General features: G+C 37.3%; 2 protein-coding genes across 2 annotated transcripts in view; one reads left to right on the forward strand and one right to left on the reverse strand.

The window, feature by feature from the left end:
* LOC110174246 (cytoplasmic dynein 2 heavy chain 1) overlaps nt 1-25,137 on the reverse strand; it is a 97,512-nt gene that overhangs the window by 48,768 nt on the left and 23,607 nt on the right. Inside the window, exons 4-47 of the mRNA XM_055167044.1 lie at nt 13,050-13,163; nt 11,914-12,119; nt 11,593-11,766; nt 11,365-11,503; nt 11,174-11,292; nt 10,951-11,095; nt 10,715-10,860; nt 10,564-10,650; nt 10,359-10,493; nt 10,058-10,171; nt 9,808-9,919; nt 9,604-9,728; nt 9,332-9,507; nt 9,053-9,248; nt 8,890-8,985; nt 8,645-8,806; nt 8,425-8,523; nt 8,217-8,356; nt 7,917-8,145; nt 7,701-7,828; nt 7,464-7,579; nt 7,247-7,374; nt 7,018-7,167; nt 6,630-6,835; nt 6,402-6,557; nt 6,212-6,326; nt 5,957-6,127; nt 5,691-5,849; nt 5,501-5,569; nt 5,271-5,425; nt 5,062-5,194; nt 4,863-4,980; nt 4,668-4,780; nt 4,411-4,524; nt 4,177-4,327; nt 3,664-3,869; nt 3,075-3,257; nt 2,811-2,993; nt 2,414-2,637; nt 2,228-2,343; nt 957-1,156; nt 757-888; nt 355-487; nt 36-243 (exon numbers count right to left, since the gene is read on the reverse strand). Of these exons, the coding sequence (XP_055023019.1) occupies nt 36-243; nt 355-487; nt 757-888; nt 957-1,156; nt 2,228-2,343; nt 2,414-2,637; nt 2,811-2,993; nt 3,075-3,257; nt 3,664-3,869; nt 4,177-4,327; nt 4,411-4,524; nt 4,668-4,780; nt 4,863-4,980; nt 5,062-5,194; nt 5,271-5,425; nt 5,501-5,569; nt 5,691-5,849; nt 5,957-6,127; nt 6,212-6,326; nt 6,402-6,557; nt 6,630-6,835; nt 7,018-7,167; nt 7,247-7,374; nt 7,464-7,579; nt 7,701-7,828; nt 7,917-8,145; nt 8,217-8,356; nt 8,425-8,523; nt 8,645-8,806; nt 8,890-8,985; nt 9,053-9,248; nt 9,332-9,507; nt 9,604-9,728; nt 9,808-9,919; nt 10,058-10,171; nt 10,359-10,493; nt 10,564-10,650; nt 10,715-10,860; nt 10,951-11,095; nt 11,174-11,292; nt 11,365-11,503; nt 11,593-11,766; nt 11,914-12,096 (6,344 nt within the window). The 5' untranslated portion in view covers nt 12,097-12,119; nt 13,050-13,163. The remainder of the gene's footprint in view (nt 1-35; nt 244-354; nt 488-756; nt 889-956; nt 1,157-2,227; nt 2,344-2,413; nt 2,638-2,810; nt 2,994-3,074; nt 3,258-3,663; nt 3,870-4,176; nt 4,328-4,410; nt 4,525-4,667; nt 4,781-4,862; nt 4,981-5,061; nt 5,195-5,270; nt 5,426-5,500; nt 5,570-5,690; nt 5,850-5,956; nt 6,128-6,211; nt 6,327-6,401; nt 6,558-6,629; nt 6,836-7,017; nt 7,168-7,246; nt 7,375-7,463; nt 7,580-7,700; nt 7,829-7,916; nt 8,146-8,216; nt 8,357-8,424; nt 8,524-8,644; nt 8,807-8,889; nt 8,986-9,052; nt 9,249-9,331; nt 9,508-9,603; nt 9,729-9,807; nt 9,920-10,057; nt 10,172-10,358; nt 10,494-10,563; nt 10,651-10,714; nt 10,861-10,950; nt 11,096-11,173; nt 11,293-11,364; nt 11,504-11,592; nt 11,767-11,913; nt 12,120-13,049; nt 13,164-25,137) is intronic.
* Nucleotides 14,301-18,383, forward strand: LOC110174404 (uncharacterized). Its single transcript, XM_020940506.2, has 7 exons — nt 14,301-14,339; nt 15,073-15,104; nt 15,239-15,303; nt 15,614-15,910; nt 16,724-16,984; nt 17,707-17,806; nt 17,890-18,383. Exons 1-7 carry the CDS (start codon nt 14,337-14,339, stop codon nt 17,945-17,947), a joined length of 816 nt encoding a protein of 271 aa, XP_020796165.2. The 5' UTR covers nt 14,301-14,336; the 3' UTR covers nt 17,948-18,383.

Below are 25,137 nucleotides of genomic sequence, written 5' to 3' on the forward strand. Positions count from 1 at the left end.
TAACAAATCAAAACAAATCAAACAAACAGACTGACCTCAGAAATATCATGCCCATGCGAGAGATGGTGGCCGGTGAAGCACTTTTCAGGTCATGAGTTTCGAATAAGAAGTTGACATTGGGGCCAAACTGTATTCTCTCTCCACTTGCCATGGTCAACAGCCGGTTATCATCAAGAACAGAATTAAGACTTTCAATCCAGTCTGGGTCAATATCACCATCACACACGATCCAGGAGTTCACCTCTGAACCACACATAAATCATGTTACAGATCAATTTAAATGTCTCGTGAAATTGTATTGTTATGTAATCACTCATTTATAGAATACTGTCTATTGAATGATCACTTGCGTACCTTGTGGCTCTTTCACCACACATCTCGCACTGTGTGTAAGAACTCCATCAGCCCATTCTCTGGTGTCATCGTCTATGTGACCCAGGAGTTGCTGTCTGGGCATAGCTTTGGGATTCATTGTGTAATGTTTCACCTACAGAAATACAATTTGCAAAAAATCAATAAAAGATGTAAACAAAACATACGTCAACATAACATTATAACCACCCACAGAAATATACACTTCAGAACAGAGAACAACCTTTGTTCTCTGTGCATCACCTGTCACTGTCAGAATAAATAGCCGCTACTTTCTGACCTTATAAAGATGTCATAATGAAGACTGATTTTATTACTACGCTTCATTTATCATAATGTTGTTCTACCATTGTACTGACAATAAAAAACAAGCACAGAACTTACCACTTTTCCTGTCTTTTTAAGAGCAGCTTGAAGCATTTTCCACAGGGTAGACTTTCCAGCTCCACTTGGTCCTACTATTACCACACCCATACGCTGTCTTAGCTGCTCATTCAGTTCCAAAGCTTTCTTTAGCTGCACAGAAGATTTTTAACAGTCAGTAAATTGTGATATATAGTTTAGAACAGTTGTTTGAAACTTACCTGGCTTGGTATAACCTCAAGTCTAGCTTCTTTATAAACCTGCTCAAGTGCATGCATTAAGACTTGATCTTCAACATCGCTGAAATTTACTCCAGAGAATACATCTCGGACCAAAGCATCAAATCGTGAGCTGTCTGAGAACGTTAGCTTTGACATGGTGTTTAGTCGTAAAGCTTGCACCACCAGGCTACTCTCCTGAACTGCAAATAGAAGAAATATGAAGTTAGTTACATCATTTGATAGGGTCACTAAGTCACACCAACAAAAATAAAACAAATTTACTCTGTTATTCCACAAGTAATTTCTTATGCAGTAGAAAATTTCTGTGTGGTCATCAATTCATGTTCTGTCTATGGTCTTTATTTGCCGTTGCAAGGTAGAGGAAGTGCCTTGAGGATGGTCTGTGTTTTCCAAATGCTCCTAGTTAATGTATGCTTTCGGTTATTGCTTTGAATTTGAAATTAACAAAGCATATCATGATTCACTGTGTCAATACTTTTGTTCTCCCCTTCAAAGGTTCTGGTCTTCCCTGCAGCAAGATTTTTACAACAGAGAAATTCTTGGCCTGACTATACACAGACAGACAGGAGAAAACCTTAGGGATTCATTGATAGGGCTGGGGTATGTGTGTGTGTGTGTGTGTGTGTAGTGTGAGAGAGGACACTATTGTGACAGACACGGAGCCAAACTGTAGCGAGACACCAGCAGTTTGCAAAGCTGACATAAGGGGGAGATGAAGGCGGGAAATAGAGGGCACAGAGGGAAATGTGTGTGGATGAGAGGAGCATCGACAGCCAGGTATCTGAGAGAGGCAACAAGAGGTCAGGAGGAGGGGGGAGCTGTGGCTAAAGTGCTGTAAACAACATAACTTTGGCAGTAAGTGTCGAGGAATGAGAGAATGGAGAAGGACAAAAGTACACACGAGTTATAAGCCCAAGGGAGGGGAAAAGTTTAGCAGTGGACCATTTTGTCTAAATGTCACTTGATGGGGTGCATTAGAGGATTTAGAGGACAAGAGCTGCTGTGTGACAAAAAGCTACTTGACTCCAATCTCCTTGAATTCTTTGTGAGTACCAAACACAGAATGGTAAATCGCAAATGTTATTTGTTGTCTGTTAGTAGTGTAAGTGTGTTGGAACTAAAACTAGCCCTCTGAGAAATAATGGTAAGATAAAGTTTAATGTATTCACGGTGATTCATTTGTTTGATTTCTTTCTCTCACTCTTGGTTAAAAGTATGAAAACCTTTAAAAATAATTTTCATTATATTACTGTTGTCTTTGTCTTGGTTCTTTCTCTGATACTGTAGGAGGCTGCCACAGGCCTTTAGCACAGTCTTAAGAGCACGCAGTCCCCAGTCATAGTGTTTCTGAGGAGTCAACAGCTCCCTGGAACAAAGAGGGAGAATTATGATTGTACTCTTAAAAAAATCAGTACTTACTTTAATAAAAGTCTTACTTGGCCAAGTGAAAGATTGCCACCAGCTTTCCTCCTAGAACTTCTCCGTTTTTGAATCCCTCGGAGTAGAGTATGACCTCAGCGATGAGCTCATTGTCCGGCTTGCTCATAGCCACAGGTCTGAAAAGTTGCTTCAGATTGTCTGGAAGCTTCTGTCTGCCCCCATAGCCTTTTCCTGCTGGGTTCATTGTGATGAACACACCTGAGTTTGGGTCCAATTCCACCTTTAATTCAAAAGAGAAGAAGTACAGTATGCGGTGTATTTTGTAGAAGAAGTTATTTAATCGTTTGGATGTAAAATAAAACTGAGAAGACAAAAAACAAGTTAACAAAAAGGCTATTACAATACAAATTAACTGATTTAGCTGTGTTATACTGAGTAAATGCCTAAATGTACCTGTTTTCCAAGCAGTTCACATGTTGGCTTGTTATGTTTAAGAGAATCCTGAATGGCCTGGATTTGCATAGAAACTGCTGATAGCACAGCCTCTTCTAATCGGTTAAACTCGTCAAAGCAGCCCCAAGCACCACACTTCACCAAGCCCACAAAGATTCTGCCCATTGACTTGACATCAATACCCTAAAGATAAAAAAACAAATTATTTTAATGCCTAAAACTAGTACAAAAAGTATAAAAGCTTGCTTCTTTTCTTTAACATACCTCATCACAGTTGAACACCAGCACCTGCCTCCCAAAAAGTCCACCCAAGGCTTTGACAGACTCAGTTTTGCCGGTTCCAGCAGGCCCATAGGGGTTACCTCCAAGCCCCATTTCCATGGCTTGAGTCAGAGTTAGGTAGCATTTATCTGTCAGTGGAGTATGCACTAGCTTTGCAGCATTCCCCTAAAACCACAACATGAAATGATTTATATAGTTTAAATTACATTTTAATTATTTGGCATAATCATAGATGGTTAGAAAGGAGCAAAAAAGTGAGATTAACAGTCAACAAAAGAGAGATTAGGGTGGTCAAAAATAACTTATACTGAGATACTAATCAATACTATCAGAAACAGTGTAAGACAACGTGGTAATATGAAAAAATATTACTATTATAATGTTTTACTATGATAGTGGTGTTGAGTTCTAAACCTTTTAGTTAGTACTGAAATCCAGTCTGACATTTTAGAATTGTGTCAACACTATGAGAGACGGTGTGGATATAGTGTAAAAAGTGTATTGGCTATTTAAACAGTGCCCCCAAGTGGTAATACAGAACAAGTGCAATGTTGAATTCACATCCACACACCTGGTATTCATAAGTATAGTTGAACTGGGCATCCACCATCTGTATGTGGCAGCATTTATCTGCTTCCATGTAAAATCGTAACTGCTTCTTCCATGCCCAGGCATTCGTACTGGTAATCCCCTCCTGGCTGAGCTGCTTCACTACGCTTACATTGTGAATTATATCCAGGATCAAAGCTTTTAGCTTCAACTCCAATACACTGGCATCTGTGGAGGAAGATATGTAAAAAAAAAGAACATGTTTGTTAAGTCTCTATAATGTTATATTGATTGCAGCAATTACAACATTTTGCATCATACTGTTATTTCATCACAAGTCTGAAAAAATAAATAAAACATCATAAAGGCAATCAGAATGCCTTTATATTGTTTTAAGAAAAATAAGCAGGACCAAATTCCAACACAATAATGTATTAACACAAATCAGCAACATAAAAGTCTACTTAAAAAAGAAATTTATCATTATTTGAGTATCAAAAATGTTGCAACAGTATTATGTGTGTGTGAACCATACCTGTGTTAGAAGTGCCCATTGAATTTGTGTCTATTGCTGTGTAATGATCCAGTTTAGCTTTAAGTTCCAGCTCCAGTCTTTGCAAATTCTGCTCTTTAATAGCTTTTTCAACATCTTCCGTAAACTGGATTTGTTCAGCCAAACACAGAATCTGCAAATCGTACAACATATTTTAGAAAGTAACATCAATCAAAATCAAGTCTGAAAAGAAATTATTCGATCATGCAACTTTACCTGAGATGGGTAGCGTGAAGGATCTACCTGTCCTTTCTTCCCAGCCAAGACGCACTCGTATAAGAGATGCTTTAGAGTCTCTTTCATTTCAGCGGACAACTGACCTAACCAACCCTGGGAACAATACACATAATATATCATCATCAAATCTGTATGTATCTGTATGTATGTAAATGTATATTTTTGTATCCTTTATTCTGTAGAGAAAAGTTTTGAGGAGAACAGGTTAATCAAAACTAAAATCAATATTACCTTACCTCTACTAGGCTTGAGATACGTATCTGATTTTGCAGTGACACTGTTTCACCTTCTAAAGAACACATGGCTACAATGTGCTGGCACTGCTCATCAAATACAACACTATGGATGCCTGTAAAACATACATGTATACTCATACTTTACATGAAAAGCAGTAAGGATGTGTCTCACTAATATCACATTCATTTTCTGACCTGCAAATAGTTTCTTGAGGTGTGACTGGATGACAGTGGGGTTAGTTGCCTGACCCAGAATCTCGAGAAGATCATCATCTCCAATGAAATAAAAGCGAGGGAAGGCAGAGCGCTTCTCCTGCATCAGGAAAAAGAGCTTAGGAACCATACTGCAACAGAATCAATGAATGCAGTTGACACAATTTGAAGCTATTTGTACCTCTAAGAACTCATTGAGTGATTTCTGGCAGCGGTGCAGCTGGTCCAGTATAGTAACCAGAGAGTTTCTGATGCCAGCTCTGGAACTCAGTGACACCACTCTATTGTCTCTTTGAATGTCTGACATAATAGATCTTCATACAAATTAAGAGTAAAAAATTAGAACTCTATAACATGCCACATACAATAAAAATGAAACAAAGAATATACCTGAAATCTTCATCCACTCTTTTAAAGCGAGCTTCCTCCCGTGGTAATGCCCCACGTCCAAAAATAGGTTCTAAATAAACCCACCGTCTCTGGATTGTATTAAGACTTTGCAGATACTCATCAAGATCTGACAAACGAACTTCCCAAAGACTGACCTGGGATAAAGTAAGTGTTTTTAAGCTTAATACACATACATCCATACCATATAACAGTTAATAACTTGAATTTACCTTGTCTTGAAAACTACCGTAGTAGGGAGAATCTTTCAAGGACTGTAAAAGACAGCGGTTGTCTCCAACCTCGATTTGACAAAACATAGTAAAATTATTGTTTTGGAAAAAATACACAATTAATAAATTTAACAATCTGGGGGGAAAATGTACTCTTGTGTTTTCTTTGCCCAGTATAACAATATCAAACCTGATTGACGATGTCCTTCCAGTCTTTGATTAGTGAGAGACTGCGGCCATTGCTGTCAGTATACTCAGTGAGAGTGAATGTCGCCGATGCTCCCCACACATCCAGCTCCCTCAGTGCCTCTCTGATCGTCACCTCAGCCTGGGCACGGCTATTCAGATCCTGCAAAAGCAATTTATCCACTTTTAATAAAATCTAACTCAAGAATAAATGAAAAACCTACCATTGTGGCAACCTCACAGAGTGTTTGAGAGCATGAGGAGGATTACCTTCAGTTGAAATGCTTTTTCTACAATGGTATTTGCTACATTGAGTAGGTCTTGGAAAGTCAGTCTCTCCAGCGTGGTGCCTTTTGGTAGACCCAACAATCTGAACATGTCCAACCAATGGTCCTGGGACAGATGTTCACCGCGTACATACTTCAGCACAGGCACCATGTTCTACATTCAAATTTAGATACAATTAGAACATTTTATTAGACATCACCAAGGAAAAAAGTTATCTCCACACTGGAACTGTACTACCTTGTATTTGTCCACTTCTGCTTGCAGTTTAACAGACATAGCAGTGGGCTGTTCAGACTTACGAAGCCTCTCCTGCCAATTAAGGAGGAATTCTTCAAAAATATATGTCTTACTCCTAAACAAGAAGCATTGTTAGTGCTGACACTATTCCCAGATTTACAGCCAAGTACTTTTAAAATACAAAACTCACCTGAATGTTATCCAGTCCTCTCGAGCTTTCTCCATGAAGCCCTCCTGCCACTCTTCATACAAACCCCACATTTGACTATACGCTTCCATATCTCGTTTTGTCTCTTCAGCTAATGAAAAATCTGGGCATTCCAGATTGAAATAGGTACAGTCTTCACTAATAAAAAGAATAACCAAATACCATTACAATTAATCACAGAAATGAAATGAAATAAATTATTGCACTTACAGCAATTTGTGTCGAACAAGTTCTAATTCTTGGAACTCTTGCTGTTTATCTTTGATGGTCTGAAGGCATCCAAGCAAGGCAGCGTGATCCCCAGTCTCTAAAATATCTTCTTTGGGCTTGAGCTGGTCCCAACGGGCCTTAAATCTTTCCAGATCTGCTCTGTAGGTATCCATGTGACTTGCCACTTTACTTCGCATTACCTCCACCTTAAAAGAAAAAAAAAACATGCTATACTGAGCTTTATTTAGAAAATGGAATATGAAGAATATGGCAATCCTGAGAATAATAATTTTCAAATAATTGCATTTTTTCTTAAGAGGTCTTTTAAATTATGGTTTTAACTAAATAATAAATAGATGTATATGTCCACTGCCCCATCTTGTGTTACCTGTTCTTTTATCATGAGTTGGTGGCTTTCCATAATAAGCTCTAGTTTATCCCATTTGGCCTTCAGAGCAGTGATAGAGTCTAGACCAGCCCCAGCAACCGATCGCAGCAAGCGGTTTTTCTCCTCAGCACTTTGAAACTGTTGTAGTATCTGTGCACACAAAAGTAAGATTTTAAAGTCACAGTTGTTTTGCAAATATTATTTTATGTAATTTTGCACTTGCCCTTACTTCAGGCTTTCTGGACAATATGTGGTTATAATGCCCTCGAGTTGCACTGATTTCCTCCATACTTTCCGGTCGAACGGACAGGGCATCTGTTGACTCAGATACAAAACTCTCTATGGTTTGTGTATGGCCTAAAAGAAGGAAACAAGAACATGAAAGAACAGACACAAAATAAACAGAAACCAAAACATAAATGTAAAGTTAGGCAGTTATGCATCACCTTGTATGGACCTCCTGAGCGACATAAGGAGCATTTCAAATAGCCTTTGAATCAGGTCATCAATTGCTGCTTTTACTGGCTCACAATTTACAGTAATGCAGTCCACTTTCTCCTGACTGAAACACACAAGACAGAAAATGTTTTATTATTATTTATTATTAATATTATTATACAAATTAACAAAAATGTGAACAGTAGTAGTAATATTAAAGGCGATTTATTGACATTTAACTGTACCTTGGCAGACGCTCTGATTCCTTTCCTTTGGCTTTAAGAGCTTTAAAGTTTTTTTCCCAGTCCTGCATCGAGATCAAATGTTTCTCCACTAACTTCTCCAAATCCACCTGACCCAGCACCACCCAGTCCTACAAGGAGAACATCCTCCATCAGTAAGAGCAGCTTTAAAACAATTTTGGAACTTTTTTGTATTTCATACTTTTGTACTCATATCACCTTGAACTTGTTTTGTATAGCTTGGAGGCGCCTGAATAAATCCTCTGCTTTGGTGAAAATGGTGAGAAACCCAGATGCATTCTTGTCGATCATAATGCTGAAGATGAGCTCCTCCCCTTGGGCACTGACCCCTTTGAACTGGTTGGGAATAGAGATGAACCTTTTCATTTCCTTGAAGTATCGAGATCGAACTTCTTCAAATGGAGGGCGAAACTGTAAACGGCCCTGTCTGCACAAAGAGACATTTGTTACAATTAAAATACAATACAGATTAGAATACACAAGAGTCTAAGAAAATACTTGAAAGTAAGATCGACGTGTATTTCTGGCAGGTTCTTGTTAAGAGCTTCCAGTCCCATTTGATACTGATGTTCAAGAGCCTTGTACAACTGATGATTCCAGTGCTGTCTCCAAGCACGCATGTCATCAGACCTGAATCCCTACACAAAATATACAATACACTTTACTAAAAATTATTTAATCTAAAAAACATTTGCCTATAACTTACTTGAGCCTCCAGAACAGCAAAGCCAGTACGAAGGTCTTGAAGTCCCTCCTTCCACCGCTGCTGATGCCTCAGTAGATCAACATTCATTAGTGTCACCACCTAAAATATGATGTGTTGGAACAAGCAGAGTATAAGAACAATGACATTTACTGCACAATGTACAGCCATCCATTTTCATGCAACTCTTGTAAAGAATCTCAAAAAAGAATGTAGAAACAACCTTGTCAACAAAATCTGTGTGCCATTTTCGTAACTTCCTGTTTTCTGTTGAGAGTTTCTCTGCAGCAGTCTGAAGTTTAGCAATATAGACCTCTAATTCTTTCGGATTGTCCCAGGTAATCTGGAGTTTTCCACCGGAATCCTTAGAATTAGAACGAGGATTCTAAAAAAAAACAAAAACAAAGGAAAGTATGGCTACAAATTTACGAAACATTATATAAAAAGTAAAATATTTGCAAGAAATACCTTGATGATCTCTTCAAAAGCTAAGGCCAAACCGAGCATCATGGGTTTCTGAGAGGGAATCATCTGTTGGTCAATAGTGTTGTAGAAATGGGCAACCTACAACGGAAGAGGTGAGGGTGAATTAAAGAATTACTTCAAGCCAATAAATGAATTCGTAACTAACCTGTTTTAGGACAATGGCCTGTCTATAGAACTTGTCTGCAGTATTAGCAGCCTGTTGTATCTTAGCTGGGATGGGAAACCCTAAAGCAGACAGCTGCCTGACCTCTCTGAGCAGACTGACCAGTCTATCGGAGTACTGGATCTGAAGTCTACCATCTACATGGTCTAGGTCCATCACACGGCTACTGGCTTGTAGACTAGAAGAGAGAGTTTAGGGTAAGATGAATAGATAGCTGAGACAAATAAGATAAAGACAAACTAGAATAAATTATGTTAAAACCTAATTCCTGATTTGGGATCAGCCAGTCCAGATAGGATATCTCGGGACCAATCTTCAAACTGCTCCTGCTCATATGCTCTTAACACATCCAGCAGATCATCAGAAAAACGCAGAAACCCTTTAAACCCAGATAGATCTGGGAGTAGAGCCTCAGCGATACGAGAAGAATCTTCAAGCTGTTACATTAACCAAAAAAAAAGACACAAAGAAGGAATGTTACAGCATGTGCCTTTCTATGTGTAGTCATCTGAATGAGCTTGAATGACAATGACCTTATGTATAAGCTGTCGGACCCAGACTATTTTGTTGACCACTTCAGGTAGATTTCTACCAATGAAAGGTCCAGACTTATCTCCAGGACCCCCATGACAACGGGTTTCAAAGTCAGTCTTAAGTCCTACAATCATAAGCTTAGGCTTTATCTTCCGTTTATCTTGACTTTTTAGTTAAATGTGACACAAAAATATAAATTGCACCTTTGTTGTAGTCCAGTAGTCTGGCAAGTAAGACTTCTCTCTCTGACTGCAGCTCTTTACTGATGCTGGGCCGCTGGATTAACTCTTTATGTTTTTGGAACACATGTAACAGCTGCAAAGAAACATTCACATGCATTTTGTTACCGTAACCAATCACATTACCATACTGTGTGTATATATACACACACACACATATATATATATATATATATACATACATACACACACACACACACACATATATATTAACCTGTTGAGGATTGTTCTGCACATCTGCAATGTAGTTCTTTAATCGGCCTGCAACTTCCTGCTCTGAGGGTGTAATTAGACGCTCAAACTGAGCCACTGCTGCTTTCCAAAGGGGCTGATGACAGAAATATAATAATAAATATGGCTATTTAGTTTATACATACATTATATACATGATATTCATTAGTTATCACAAAGCTGTCACATCCTTAAATGCAAAATTACATTACAAATGTCCTTATGAATCTGGAGCAGATTTCAAAGGGGGTAAGACTGTTGAACTCCAACAGTGCATGACTGACCTCAGTGTAGGGGTTGTAATGCAAAGGGTTGAGTCCAGAGAAAGGCTCAAACACAAGATCTGAAGTTAGAGTCTGCTGCTTTGCCCCTGATAACAAACGCAACAGTTTCTCATGGACCATGCGCAAAGTGATTACCTTTGAAAACACAAAATAGCTAAATTATACATCTTTTTGACAACATAATTTCATCTACAATTAATCATACTTCATCTAATCTTTTTCCAAGGTTTTGCAAAACTTGTGGACAATGTTTGTTTCCTTTCCATGGATGAAGAGAATGCCTTTTCCATGCCTAAAAAAAAGTATTATGTGTGAACTTGTGAACTTTGTATTTTAAGTTATCTCTATAGTTTTACCTGGCCAGTCAAATGCTCACAGGTCACCACCCACTGCTCACAAATCGAAAAACCCATTCTGAGGTCCTCTCTGACTGAGGTGAATGGCTCCTCAAATATTTTATGATCACTCAGTTTCTTTTGTACATATCTTCCCAGTGCACCAGCTAAGTGTTTTTAAACATGAGTATAAATTGACAAAGGCACAAAACTCTTTCACAGAATTATAATGTTGCAGGTGTCTTTTGACAACTAACCAATAACATCCATGAGACGACTCATGCGTGGCTCTGGATAAGGTTCAAAATCAGTCTGGCGCCAAACATCATCTAGAGTGTCTTTCGTGATGTCCAACAAATCTACAACGTCTGTCATGGACAAGCCTTCCAGCCCTGCATACTCCTACAGAAAGACAAGAACACATACAGCATATTCTTCAACAAGGTAGTTCACTTTCACTCAACTATCACATTAATCTACCTTTTGTATAGGTTTAAATTGCTCTTCAAAATGTGCAGCTCTTTCTCGCACTGTGATTTTTTCTGCATTCTCAGCTAGATCTATCCAGTACTGAAACTCATCATTGGGAGTTAGAATACCTTAGTTGAAAATAAGAATTTAGGAAAGAAAATATGATACAATATATCTTATCAAATGTATTGTATTCATACCTAATACATCATCCTCCTTACGATCCTTCTTTGAAGAAGGGTGCACTCCGTGATGTCGGACCACTGAGCCCAGACCCTGCTCAAGTTCACTGAGAAGATCTGCCAGCTTTGGATCAAAGACTGCCCGCCAGCGCTCATCCTAAATGTTAGAAGCACAGAAGCATATTATTGACACTTTTCATTCAAAACACTTTCTTAAATTATAAGAATTATCTAACCCAGTCTAACCTTTAGCAGCACAGGTGCAAAGACCTGTTTAACAGCCTGGTACAGAGTATTGATGGGCGAATCCAACATGGATGATACCAATAAGCTCTGGTGAAGATTTTCCTCTGTGATCACGGTTGGTTGCAATTTAAAGAACACCAACACCTTTTGTTTGTTTTTCCCCAATCCCTCGATCTGCATAACATACATAATCCATAATCTAAAATGCTAATAAGGAATGTAAGAACATTATACACACACACACACACACACACACACACATATATATATATATATATCTATATCTATATGTATGTATAGTGTTAACATAATCAAGTTTACCGTTTTAGACATGTGAATGTCATTCTCATTTTTGTAGACAGAGAGTACAAATTCATTTCCATCATCTAAAAAGCTGTTGAGTTCCGGGCTGTTTTCCAGTGAGGGGGGGAGCTTCAATAGAAAGAAGTTGCTGGTTGTTGTTAAAATAAATTTCTTTCGCACGTCATCTGAACTCGGAGGCATTTTCAAGGTAGACTGCACAGATGCTACAAAAAGGGGAATAGTTTTATTAACGCCATAACCATAGTTGTGGAGCTAAAATATTTTTTATTGCACTTAGATACTTAGAGATGAAATTTATCATCATACATAATAATTAACAAAATCATTTTGCACTTATTTTAGTTTCCCGTTAGTGCAGATCAATGCAATAAGTTTCTGAACTGCACCTTGATATCACAGGTTTTTATCACAGTGCAATGCTTTTTAAAAATCTATGAATGATTTATGTTGACCATTTGAATGAGAGGCAATTGCCAATTCTTCTGGTTGAATACCATCCATCTAGTTTTCAGCCTATGTTCCTAATGACAACAATGCTAACTATTAGCACCGTTAGCTCCCTTCCCGGTAGCTGACAGTAAAATGTTTGATCGCGGCTCTTCTGCAGCTCGGGACATGCGAATAGAAACGTTTGCGTCATACCTTATTTCCATGAACGGCTTGATTGTTTATTTGAGGTCAAACAGGACTAAAACCCACCACAAGCGCTTGCTCGCTTAAACCCAAAGATTATGCTTGCGTGGTTGCTACATGGCAACTGCGAAACCTTGTACCACGTGACAACATTTTACTAGTCTCCTACGAAGAAACTTACGTCATTTACGCACCCGCGTTTCCCGCGGCTTCTTTACGATATTGAAGAAATGTGCTAAAACGTACCTGGGGCCGAGGTTTAATAATCAGACAAAAAGTGTGATTTTTTTCTTTTTTTTTTTTTTTTTTTTTACGTACACCTCAGGCCATTACGAGTTCTTCTGTTTTAACTCAGTTTTGTGTGGGACCCACATACATCTGGGTCTACCACCCTAAAACCCATAGAATCACTATACAAACAGACAATAAAAATATTGGACGGAAAGCCCATGAGATATCACAACCTGTTAACCTGGGAAAAACTCATCAAGTATTCAAACCTTTGTCTCATTGTCAAAACCATCCATGGCCAGTCATCTCCTCCACTCTCTCACTTCATCAGGATCAGAACCACCACACAGTGACACCACTCAGCTTTTAGAGACTCGTTCCCCCTGAGAAAAAGAGCAAGTGCACGTGAAAAATAGCCTCTCTAGCTAATTCAGGTACATTTACAGAAAAGTTGATTAATGTACACTGTCCCTGCTAAATAAAACAAATAAATAAATACCCACTGTACTTCAGAGGAGGATTTATTCTGATTTATATTTTTGTATGACTGGTCTAATAATTGTAAATTGTATTCCTCATCATGTCAGTAGGCTATTCTTTTTTCCACACTGACTATGTGACACTGAATGTGACTATACCACCACTTTTAACAGGCTCAGCATTCGGGTGGGTCCGAAAAAGAGTGTTTGGGGTCCTGAATTTGTAATGGCCCGAGGTGTACATTGATGACAAATAATAGTACGTAAAAAAAAAAAACCAACAACAACTGTGGTCTGGCTCCTGGACTACTAGTTTTTATTTTAAAGTTTATTCAATTTCATAATTGGCATATCTCCCATCTCTAATCCTTAGACATTTTAAATTGGGTGAAAAACTTAACTGAAAAACAAAATGCTACTTAACATGTATTTGTTATGGAGAAATATAGGCCTAATAGAAACTTAAATAACTATATGTGGTATCTAAGATCATTGTGGCGCATAAACAGGCAGACTACATTTTGCAGATAGTTATACCTTTATTGTTAAAATAAGTACATACATAGAAACAATAAAGACAAATAGACACAACACACATGCTGCTGAAGGTGTGGTCAGATTGTAAAGACTGCAGACTGTGAAGACATAGCATACATGCACTTGCATAGTTTCACTTTGGACTTTAGTACAGTTTAAGTTTAGTTTAGTACAGTTTTAGTTTAACAACAAAGTTCAACAAAGCCTATATATTTCTTGTATATTTTATTCTGACACATTTGGACAATAAATCCTTCAGCTCTATGCAATTTAAATAGCCTGCACCTTTTAAGCATACATTTGACTGTCAAAGTGCATACAATCATTTGCAAGTATGCACAGTATGTGTTTAACTTTGTTTCATTATCATTTTGTTGCTAGGTTGAGGTTTGAGTTTTATACCAATGACAACGTGAGAATTGTTTTCTTTGTTTGTGGACAGCTAAGTGACTCTATACCCAACCCACATATCCACCCATTTATATGTGCGTAGGTAGTAAGGAAGTTTCACAAGGAGTGACCGGCAAGTATTGCTGCAAGATGGTAAGTAAACTAAAATTCACCACCCTTTTCACTTCTATATAGTTTATTTTTTAAATTTACTTTATTATTCGATCTCTATCTTTTGTTATGGATTCTGTGAGAGGAAGTGAGATCAGTGCTTCCTGACTAGACACATTTTATGATGAATGAAAGCTGGTGTTAGCTTATCTATTCAAAATATTTCAGCTGTCTGCACACGTCTGTGTTTGTAATACTTTAAGAACTATAACCCAACTACAAACAAGCTTGCACATGAAACATGGATTTCTGTATGGTAAATACAAAATGTATTTTTAATACATTTACATTTTTAGGAATGATCAAAAGTAATTAACAAAATTGTGTGCATTTCAATAAAGTACTTTCTTTCATATATTATGACTTGTGAAGTATCAGTCAATCATTTACTTATTTACTTACAGAGTGCTTTTCATACAAAAATGCAACACAAAGCACAATGCAACACAAAGCTCATTAAGTTAATATTGAGAGTACATGTATTCAATCAAAGTATTGTAGTACAGCATAATACGGCTTGCGATGACTCACTGCCACTGATCAGATAAAAAGGTAAAATCTTTATATATAGTTATAGTTATATAACACCTCAACTTTGGGATAATGTTTGATGATGGAGTGGAGAGATTGACTTTCAGCATGCTTGTTCTATGACTATAGGAAAATACTTGACATTTTTGTGTTAATCTTTTTTTTAATCTTTGTTGTTGAACAGGTCACAGTCGAGTGCTTCCACCAAGATATTGTGTAAGTATATCATAAAGTATAATTATTAATTATCCTGTCCAGATTCAACAGTCTAACACTGAGCCTCAAACTAACCCTGAAAATATGCTCCCATGTAATATAATGTGTTATATTCTTTGTGCAATTGTTCTTAGTCAAAACAAACATCTACTGTGGATGTGCAAGTTGATATTGTCATACATCATTGCTGCTGCAGCGGGTGAGTTGAACTGTCCTCTCAGCACAACAGCCTTTACTGTAAATACATATATGTAAGAAGCAGGAAATTTTATTATTGTGTCACATCACTTAAAGATGTCAGAAAATGTCTGTATAAAGAATATCTAATTTCATAAAGCTTTTACCAACAAAATAGCACTAAACAAAAACCTTACACAAATGTGTCCTTTTTAATTTGACACAACATTGACTTTTCATTGACTAAATAGCATGGAAACACTGAGTAAGATAATAATGTTAATGATGCTAAATTTAATATTTGTTTCTTAATTATTCCATTTGTCTTTCAGACTCCGAAGAGAAGCTGAGTGGATATGTTGGGGGAAAAGTTGTTTTCCGCTGTCCACTTAAGCCAGACGTGAAATACAAATTCTTGTATTTACAGCGAGACAGTGTCTTTGTGAATGGATACTATGAATCTAAAAACATGTCAACCCATAATCCATGGCCAAACACCAAACTGGAGAAAGAGAAAAGTCTCATCTACATGTCTGAACTGAACGTTTCTCATGCGGGACAGTACACCTGTTATTTTGAGACCAGTGAAGGCTTAAATAACGTGACTCACATAGAGCTGACCATCACAGGTACGTTACAAATAAAGTACTGGGCACAAAGGGGCACAAAAAGTGGCACTGTGGCTAGCACTCAGGCCTCACAGCAAGAAGGTTATGAGTTCGATCTCCAGGTTGCCTGGGCCTTTCTGTGTGGAGTTCCGTGTTCTGGTGGGTCATCCCAAAAACATGCACTGAAGGTTAAATCCTCCAGCTAAGGAACAGTCCTGACCAAGCCAAGTAACAAGATCAGGGAGATGGGTCCCTGGATGCCCCATGTGTTGACCACTAGACATCCTGAAAGGATGGGTGAAATGCAGAGAAGAATTTACAGAGATTTAAAAAAAAAAAAAATGAGGAGAGAAGAGTAGACTGGAGCTCCGAATGTTTCTGTCACCCAATCCTGTTAGATTTTAAGGTAATAATTAAAAAATGTGTTTAATATTTCTTACAAAGAATACAAAGGATAAAGATTGCTGGGTGAGTACCAATATGTGTACTCAAATAATAGATACTTTCAAAAATAGAGATGGGGTAATTTTATTTATTTATTTATTTTTTCTTCAAAGAGAAAACAAATGTGCTTGTTAAATATTAGACACAATACAATTCTTGCAATTTACAGCACACCTTATCATTATACTGAAAATATATTTATATAAATTTAATGTAATATTTTTTGTATTATTATTATTATTATTATTATTATTAATGACAAGGCTAAGGCATTTCCACACACAAGAGTTGTTGTTCACCATGTTGCACATTTATTTTTGTTGTTACATACATACATATACTTACATATATATGTATGTATGTTTCTTTCTTTTGTATTTTGTCTAACAGCAAACTACAGCAAACCCTCAATACAACTCCACAACTGTACAAAGGAGCAGTGCCTGGTGCAGTGCTCTTCACACGGCGGCTACCCCAACAAGACAATTGAATGGGGAAAATCCATTGTTTCCATCTTGGGAAATGATCACTTTGAAGACAACAAAACACAGTTATTCAACCTCTCCAGTATGGCATCCTTTAACTGTTCCACTGGGAAGCAGCAGAACATCAGCTGCTCCGTGGATGGGGTCTCCTCAGTTCTCTCTGTCTGTGAGTAACAGATAACTTTTAGATAAGGGGTAAATGCTTTTTTCATATTCTAGATTATAATGATATAACAGCCTTTAGAATATCATCTTATTTTAGAAAAGAAAAATTTATAGAGCTCAATATTCTGCCATTTGGATTTGATTAGGAGCAGAATTCAGAATTCAGACTTTGGAAAAATTCATTTGAAGATTGTTTGTGTTAATTGGCAATGATTAGGGTAAGAGCTGTGCTGTTTATGTTCAGGAAATTAATATAGCAAGTCATTTTATTTATTTAATCATTCATTCAATATTATATCAGGCAGGTCAATTGAAAATATCTTCTCATTTACAATGATGACCTAGCCAAGACCCAGCACAAGACAGCGCATGAAAGAGTCAAATGTTACCCAAATGTATAGGCATCTACCTGTGTTTCAGAATGGTTAACTGTTGGCCAACAGTTCATGTACCATCATAGGCATGGCAAGTCAGAAAAAGTCATCCAGTATGAAAACCTGCCAAGCTATGGAAATAATCCAATGTGGTATAGATGGGCAATATGCCAGGAAAAAAAAAATCACCACCATTTTCTGATTAGATTCATCCTGATTCACAATATGTTCCATAATAGAGCAATCAGCCTCTTGAAAAGCTTTTGACAGTTCAGGTGGTTCAGATAATAATTTGATTTTAAAATGATTTATTGTGTATAATTTACTTTTTTTTTTTCTTCTTCAAAAGGTAAACAAGAAAACATTCCTGTAACAGTAGCTTGTATAGTTGTTCCCATACTTGCAGTTCTCTTACTTGCATTTGGTATCTTTGCTTATAAAAAGTTCAGGTAAATGCTTATATTGTTTATCTATCCACTGTAGCCTATAGTCTTTATAAAATGACTTATGACTGTTTGAATGTATGTTACAGGAGCAGAGCCCGCCCTTATACGGAGACTAATCAAAATGAAGATGAAAGTGGCTTATGACAGGTGTCTGTGTATTACGGATGAACATTAATATTCCCTCAAAGTGGTGCGAAGAGGAAGCTTACTCAGCTCCTTGACTTTATTTGTTCTGATTGAAGAAGTAAAATGTAAGTTACAATGTGAATGTAAGACAATACTTAAAATTGTAATCCTGTGAGGCATGTCACTGAACACACACTGCAGGTCAATGTAAAGCAGAATAGCCTCAAGATATTTTCAAAACTGATGATTTAATGGATTATCTTACTTTTTTAAGATATTGAAATTAATACTTGAATACACTGCATATTTGGCCCTTTGTGTTGTACATATATGTCCATATCCTGCCTGCTGTTACTGCATTTATCATTTTAAGTAAGCAAACTGTTTACTAGTATGGTGCATGGTTTTATTATAAATTTTAGTTTTTTATGCTTTTTTCATAACTTAACTCTATTTTCTAATATACATATATATATATATATATATATATATATATATATATATATATATATATATATATATATATATATATATATATATATATAAGGATATAGATTTAATTTATCTTAATTTTGATTGCATATTCATTTGCTACTCTGCCTTTAAACATTACATTAATATTATTTCAACATTGTCTTGTCTTTGATGAGTTGCAGTTACTATTGTTATCCAGCAGAGGGCAGTCTAGCTCCATGAAGGCCATACATTTTCATGGCACGCTTCATGGCAGTTTGGTGTACTTATGTTGTTATTATAATAGTAGGCATATTTATTGATATTTTAATTATTTACATTCCTTTATTTTTCCACTGAATTAAAAAAAATATCCACAAAAATGTCTTTTTATGACTGGCTAACACAGAATGAGAGAATAATAAAACATCTGGCTAACATCTCAATAAAACATCTCAGCAGATATATAAATTCGAAAAAGGAGTTGGGAAAAATTGCTATAAGAACACTACTCTGATTGGCTGTGACAGATTGCCCTCGACCTCTGCGCTGTGTTTACACTGGACAGTCCAGCAGCAACAGGTTGGATGCACTACAGGAATGTGACCCCTCTGTCCCTGCCCTTCTCCTGGACCATCTTTCCTAAACTCCATTTCACACTTTGGACTTAAATTAAAACTGTCTTTAATTTGCCATTTTCATATTCTGACTTGTTCCTTATGTGTAGCAGGAAATGCAGTTACATTTCTAGTACGTATAATTTCAAATGCTTTACTTTTTACTTTTTCTTTTTTCCTTTACTGCGGTATATTAATGGGATAGAATGTGTCACTGCATTGTTTTATTTTGGTGGAATATACATACAGTAGGTTTAGTTTACATTTTCAAACAATAAATAAGAGAGTATTCCTGTCCAGAAATAGACACAGGTCATATAACCAATATAAGATTTTAAAAAAATTCTCAGTTTTGATGAATTTAAGGCCCCATAATGCATCTTGCGTGGGGCCCCACAAAACTAGAAACAGCCCTGACAGTGGCAGATGTTAACCAATATAGTCTTTATTCATACTGTAGTGAATGTCAAAATTGTCCTCTTTTCAAAGGGATGCTGAAAGTTATTCAAGGCATTAAATGGGTCTTTAAAGGGAAAAAGTAGTAGTATAGATTTCCACAGAGCTTATATATAAATGAATTAAAATATCAGACTTTGGCAATGCTAATGTGTCAAAAATCCTATAGACCAAGTGCAAGAAGTATGACTATAATTGTTACGACAACTGTAACATCTCTGGCTCTGTCTGTTTTGTGTCAGCTCAAACTATTAAAATTATGTTTCCTTCATCGACCCTACCTTCGTCAAATTTAAGCGTTTCTTTCCCCTCTCCCCTCTCCGCTGCCCAAGTCAAACCCAAACAAACCAGGCCGGACTTTCCTCTGCTGTGTGGGAGGAAGACTCCACATGTCAGACACACGCACAACATAAACAGTGTCCAATCAGAGGCATGCTGGAAAAGACATGGGTCACTTCACTTCACATAACTGAAAAGGAAAATACATCACTAAATACATTTTAAAAACAGTTAATATAAAAAATGTAAAAAACATGCTTCGAAAACAAATGTTCTTTCTATTCATTTTCAGAACCTGTTTATCTCAGTGGTAAGGGAGTAAAGCAGCTGGCATGAAACCGACAGTTTATTCCCCACTACTGGCAATTAAAGGTTAGACTACTTATTTACTAAAACACAACTAAGATCATTTATTTATTTATTTATTTATTGTTTTATTGTTTTCCGAAATTGGAAATTTTTTAGGTTTAAATTTTTACTTCCTGGTTGGAAATCGTGACATACATAGCAAACCTACCCTACACGAATATAAGAAAACACCTTTATTTTATTGAATTAATGTTGAAAGTACCAGAAAAAATTAGTTTCTTTAATGTAAACTGACAAAATTTTGGAAAGAATTCTCCCCAGTGTGATGTTATGTCATAAATGTCTTAGAACTCTCTACGTTCTGTTATTTTGAACATATTTTTTCAATTTTTCTTCGCAAATTACTTCTTGATCAGTGTAAAACTCAAATTTATATTTACATATTTATAATCCCAACAAATTAAGTAAAAATTAGAGAATCAGTCATATGTACTTCAATGGTGGGACAATGCACAATTTCCACTAGACAAGACAAGACACAAGACTGGGTCCATAAGAAGATCAGAGTTGGGCATAATTTTTAATAAATGCATGATAATAATAATATTGTGTGGTTCAACTTGCCAGCACTTAGTCTTTTTTGTCCAAATGTAAGCACATGGGAAAAAAATCACACAAGATCATTTCTGTTATGTCATGTGTGCACAATCTTGTGGAAGATTTGTCTCTTGTGGCATAAGATCTTTTCCCATCACTACTGGCAATGCACGCTGCCATTGTGTTCTTGAGCAAGGTACATCTCCCCACTTGCCTACAATGTTTACGTAGTGGTATGAGAAATCAATGTTTTTTGATGTACACAAAGACCAAAAAAATCACTAGCCTATATGTGACTATTTGAATGATTTAAATTAATTTAAATTAATAAAGTGAAGTTAGTGATTTTTTTTCAATAGCAAAACTGTAAACATATGATATTGTTTCATAACCTTTATAAACACTACACAGGGTCTAATTTGGAACACTGACATCAGGTGTTTTTCAGCAGCTAATGGTCCTGTTAATAGGAGTATTTGTGTGCAGAGGTATTTCTCAGCCTGTGGTGTGTGACCTCTGCAACTCTGTTCTGTGTGGTGTTCATACCGGCGGGAATGCTAATCAGATTAAACTAGTTATGAAAGTCAGATAGATTAGTTTTAGCATGGGGGAGCCAGAGCACAAGGCACAGGAGCCCAGCAGGAGACGTGTGTGTGGGGGGGCGGCAGTGGGCCAGTGTGACCTCACATGAGAAGACTTCATGCTTTAACTGTATTATTAATGAGGAGTTATTATTTTAACCCAATGGAAAAATACTCAAACATTTTCCAGTCAGATTACAGACAGTGTTTCCAAAGCTCAGTCTTATGTACTTTGAAGTTTATTATTATGTTTCTAACTAAAGAGGGTACTGTGTAACTTTTCCGGTGTGGGATGCGGGGATACTTATCCCCAAGGAGATATTATTGCATCGTCTGGAGTGTTCCACAGTATGACATTAAACCAGTCTACAGTCACCAGGCTAAGTTATAGGTCAGGTCTATGGAGACCTATAATTTAGCCTGGTTATAGGTCTAATGGATCTTGGATTAAGACCCAACCTTTAACTCCATCTTGAGTTTTAATCATATTGTAAACATGTTTATCTTTTGGTCGTCTTGCTGTTTGGAGTGAATGGTATTGTCATATTTCATTATTCAAGTAAAATAGAAATGAATAACACTTACAAATTATGCCAAAACTTATCATTCAAAGTTGTTCCAAAGAGTTGGAACTTAAATCAGGGAATTTGGCAAATCTATTTGAAGTTCTAATATTGCTTTAAGTAGATAAATTGGGGAGAATGACTTTGAAATAAATACAAAATGAGACAAGCTTAAATTGGTTCACTTCACTTGCTAATTTCTCCACCTCCCAGAACAACTTTACACCACAAGTGATTCTTTGATGTGTCCCTTTTGTGCTTCTGAACAGGCCTGTAGCAGCTGGGCTCCTCATGTGTGGCATATGAGGAGAAAGAGTGTAGTGGAGCAGTCAGTTCTACCTCTCCAGCTCACTGACCATGTACTGGCTGTCAGGTCTCGAACCATCTCCCCGAGACAAGAGAGCTGACCTGGAAGCATTTATCACCCCTCTGTTTTATGACCTTTGACCTCAGGCCTAACACCAGTAAACCACGGAGCACAAAGGATGTAAAGGAACGGATGAGGGCCTGAGGTGACCACTGCAACAAAATCTCAATGGGAATTTTAGAAGTAACACCAGTATTACATGGATTTATGGAGAGATTAATGTATTTAAAGGGATAGTGGTGAGTCAATCTAGGACTTCTAAGATTATGTAAATATAAATGAAGAAAATACAGACAGACCTACAAATATCTTTTTGTAAGAAAAAGAGAATTATGTAAAATTTCCAATATATCATTTTGACTTATCCTTAAACTGAATATTCCTGAATGGCTACTGAAAACGGGCAACTCTAATGTATAGGGCCAGATCAGATAGAGGCAAGACTTTCAAGATTCTTCCACTGCCGCTAACAAACTACAGGGAAAACTTCATCACGCTATGGGCATAATCCAAATATATTCCACATGCATTAAGGACATATGCACCTGTTCATTTGTTGTAGCAAACTGTTCTATTGACTTCTAAGATGGGTAACAAATAATCTTGCAATTAACATACCATACCACCTGCGCTCCCTAAAAGAACGCACTGAAATCCATCTCACACATGTCAAGTGGTAAGTGGAAAGACTGGGCACTCTAACACTTATAGGTCCAACAGACGTGGGCTAGTTTCTAATAGGAATCTGCACACCTCCAGACTGAGCGCATGTAGCCACATACGCGTGGGTGTAGAAGATGAGCCAGTATATTTGAGTGTAAGGGGAGACATCTGAGACATTTAGAAGGTCATTCCTGGATTGTGGGCACTGGGCTTTGATCATTTTCTCGTCGCCTCCGAAATAGACCCTGAGAGGACACAGGACTGGCACCCTCCCACCTCCCCCTGTGTTTGGGTAAGTGTGAGCGTCCAGGAAAAAGACACTGACAGCCAATCCGCTAGTGTTTATATAGTGCAGAGGCTCAGGTTTGCATGACTGCGCCTGATGCATTTGTGTGTGTGCTCTCCTTTGGGTTTTAACAGAGTAAGCTGAAGTCATAAGACATGGTGAGGTTTAGTGATGTTTTCAGGGCTGTTTCTGGCTTTGGGAGGACCTTATGCATAATGCAGTCAGGGGGCCCTGCCTAACAACAGTGTGATTCATAATGCCAGATGATCCACAACATGCTTCCATCTTTAAACCTTCAGCAGCAAAAATGAATGCTGTTCAAATGCAACAAAAATGTCAGTGACAACTATTGTTTGTAAAAAATGCAGTGTGCAAATTGGTGAGGGGTCTGCCACCAGCTAGCCTCGATAGATATGATATGATATGATATTGCTTTGACTAGAATGTTCCATATTGAGTCTTTATACATAGCTATCTTGCCAAACAAAATACCTTGAAAAGTGAGTGGGTTTGCCAACCCACAAATCTGATCTGTAACTTGAAGGCATGTGTAAAGCTATACCGTGGAACATTCCAGGCATAGCAATCACAGCTCCATTGAGAGTAGTGGACCCTACAGAGTTACATACATTAGGTTAAGGTCTGCATTTGACCCTTCCTTAAATGCTGCTGCTGCTGGTTAGGACAACCTGTGAGAAGCAGTGGGCTCAGGATCCATATAGGCTTGGTCAGTACTACCTTTGTTGGAAGATTTTGCCTTTTGAATAGGTAAAGAAAAGAAAAAAAATGTGTCTGAAAGGGCACCCAACATAAAAAGCTATGCCAGATTGATTTGTGAATCAATTAAAGAAGACAGAAATATTTGTTTGAAGGTTAGCTATAAAGCAGAAGAGAAATCACTAACAGCAGTATGTACCTAATTGTACTGATATGAGCTCTGTTTGATTTAATTAACTGCCTGTGGGGGGCTAATAAACCCATGTAACAGCCTTCAGAAATCCATTATCTTTGGTATAAAAAGCTAGATCAGTCACCAGGTGTTTCCTAATACTATAGGGGAATCATTTATTAGATTAATGCTCTCTGCTTCACACTGGTTTCCATCCAAACATGGACTTTGTCAGATCTAAGCACCGTGAGATGACGACTTTCCTCTGCTGCACTCACAAGTCAATGCTTTCTTGAATAAATGCCCAGAATCTAGTTTCTCGGCTTGAAAGTTCGCAAAGAGAAAGAGGGCCCATGTTTGGTTGCATTTCAAAAAACCCTGGGAGGCCCAAAGGCACTAACAACAATCCATTAGAAAAGTATTGCAGCATCTCATCTTTCTCACATCCAAACTCGGGGGAGGGAGGCTGTGCATGCTTGGCTAGGTTTCTCGACAGGTCCACGGAGACTGAGCACTGGAAGGCGGAATACACATTATTAAAAGTGTATAGCCATGGGACGCGCTGGGGCTAACCTTACTGTTCACAAGCAGGATCTGAAATATAGCAGACATACTGGGTCAAGAGAATAAACAAGCCAGCGTACAAAGATCTGGGTGTGAATCAAAATCAATTGGAATCATGTTATATGCAAACATACCAGGGGAAATGAGACGCCCGGAGGAGAGGTTCAAACATTGCAGAGTGAACAAAGAATTTATAACAAGGATTTGGGGAATATCTTTGTCAATCAATAAAACCAAATCTTTTATGTCTCTTTCACATTTGGTTTGCCAAGTGTCTACATTGGATAAAAAATTATAACTTACTTTGCGAAATAAATCTTTTCTTTTGTCCATTTTGGAAAGCATTTTCAAATTTATCCGCATACTGTTCCACTAAATGCAATAATAAGTCAAAATCAAATTATTATTAATCTGTGACTCCATATGACGCAAAAGCACAGAGGTTCGATCTATCTCACCTCCCCACAGAGTGCACACCAGACTCACCAGAGGCCCTTCTCTCTCTCCTTCAAGAAATCAATTTGTTGTCAGTTATTGATTGGGTAGTGTCAAAAGGAATGAGAATAAAGATATTTGTAAGTTTG

The sequence above is a fragment of the Boleophthalmus pectinirostris genome, unplaced genomic scaffold (genome assembly GCF_026225935.1).
Source record: "Boleophthalmus pectinirostris isolate CB_2022bp ecotype Guang Dong unplaced genomic scaffold, ASM2622593v1 HiC_scaffold_9, whole genome shotgun sequence".
NCBI lineage: Eukaryota > Metazoa > Chordata > Actinopteri > Gobiiformes > Gobiidae > Boleophthalmus > Boleophthalmus pectinirostris.

Bases quoted from the DNA above. Each gene is read 5' to 3' on its own strand.
- LOC110174404 (XM_020940506.2), top strand. The intron at 16,985-17,706 runs GTGAGTAACAGA...CTTCTTCAAAAG, and splicing joins CTCCTCAGTTCTCTCTGTCT to GTAAACAAGAAAACATTCCT. The intron at 17,807-17,889 runs GTAAATGCTTAT...TGTATGTTACAG, and splicing joins TTTGCTTATAAAAAGTTCAG to GAGCAGAGCCCGCCCTTATA.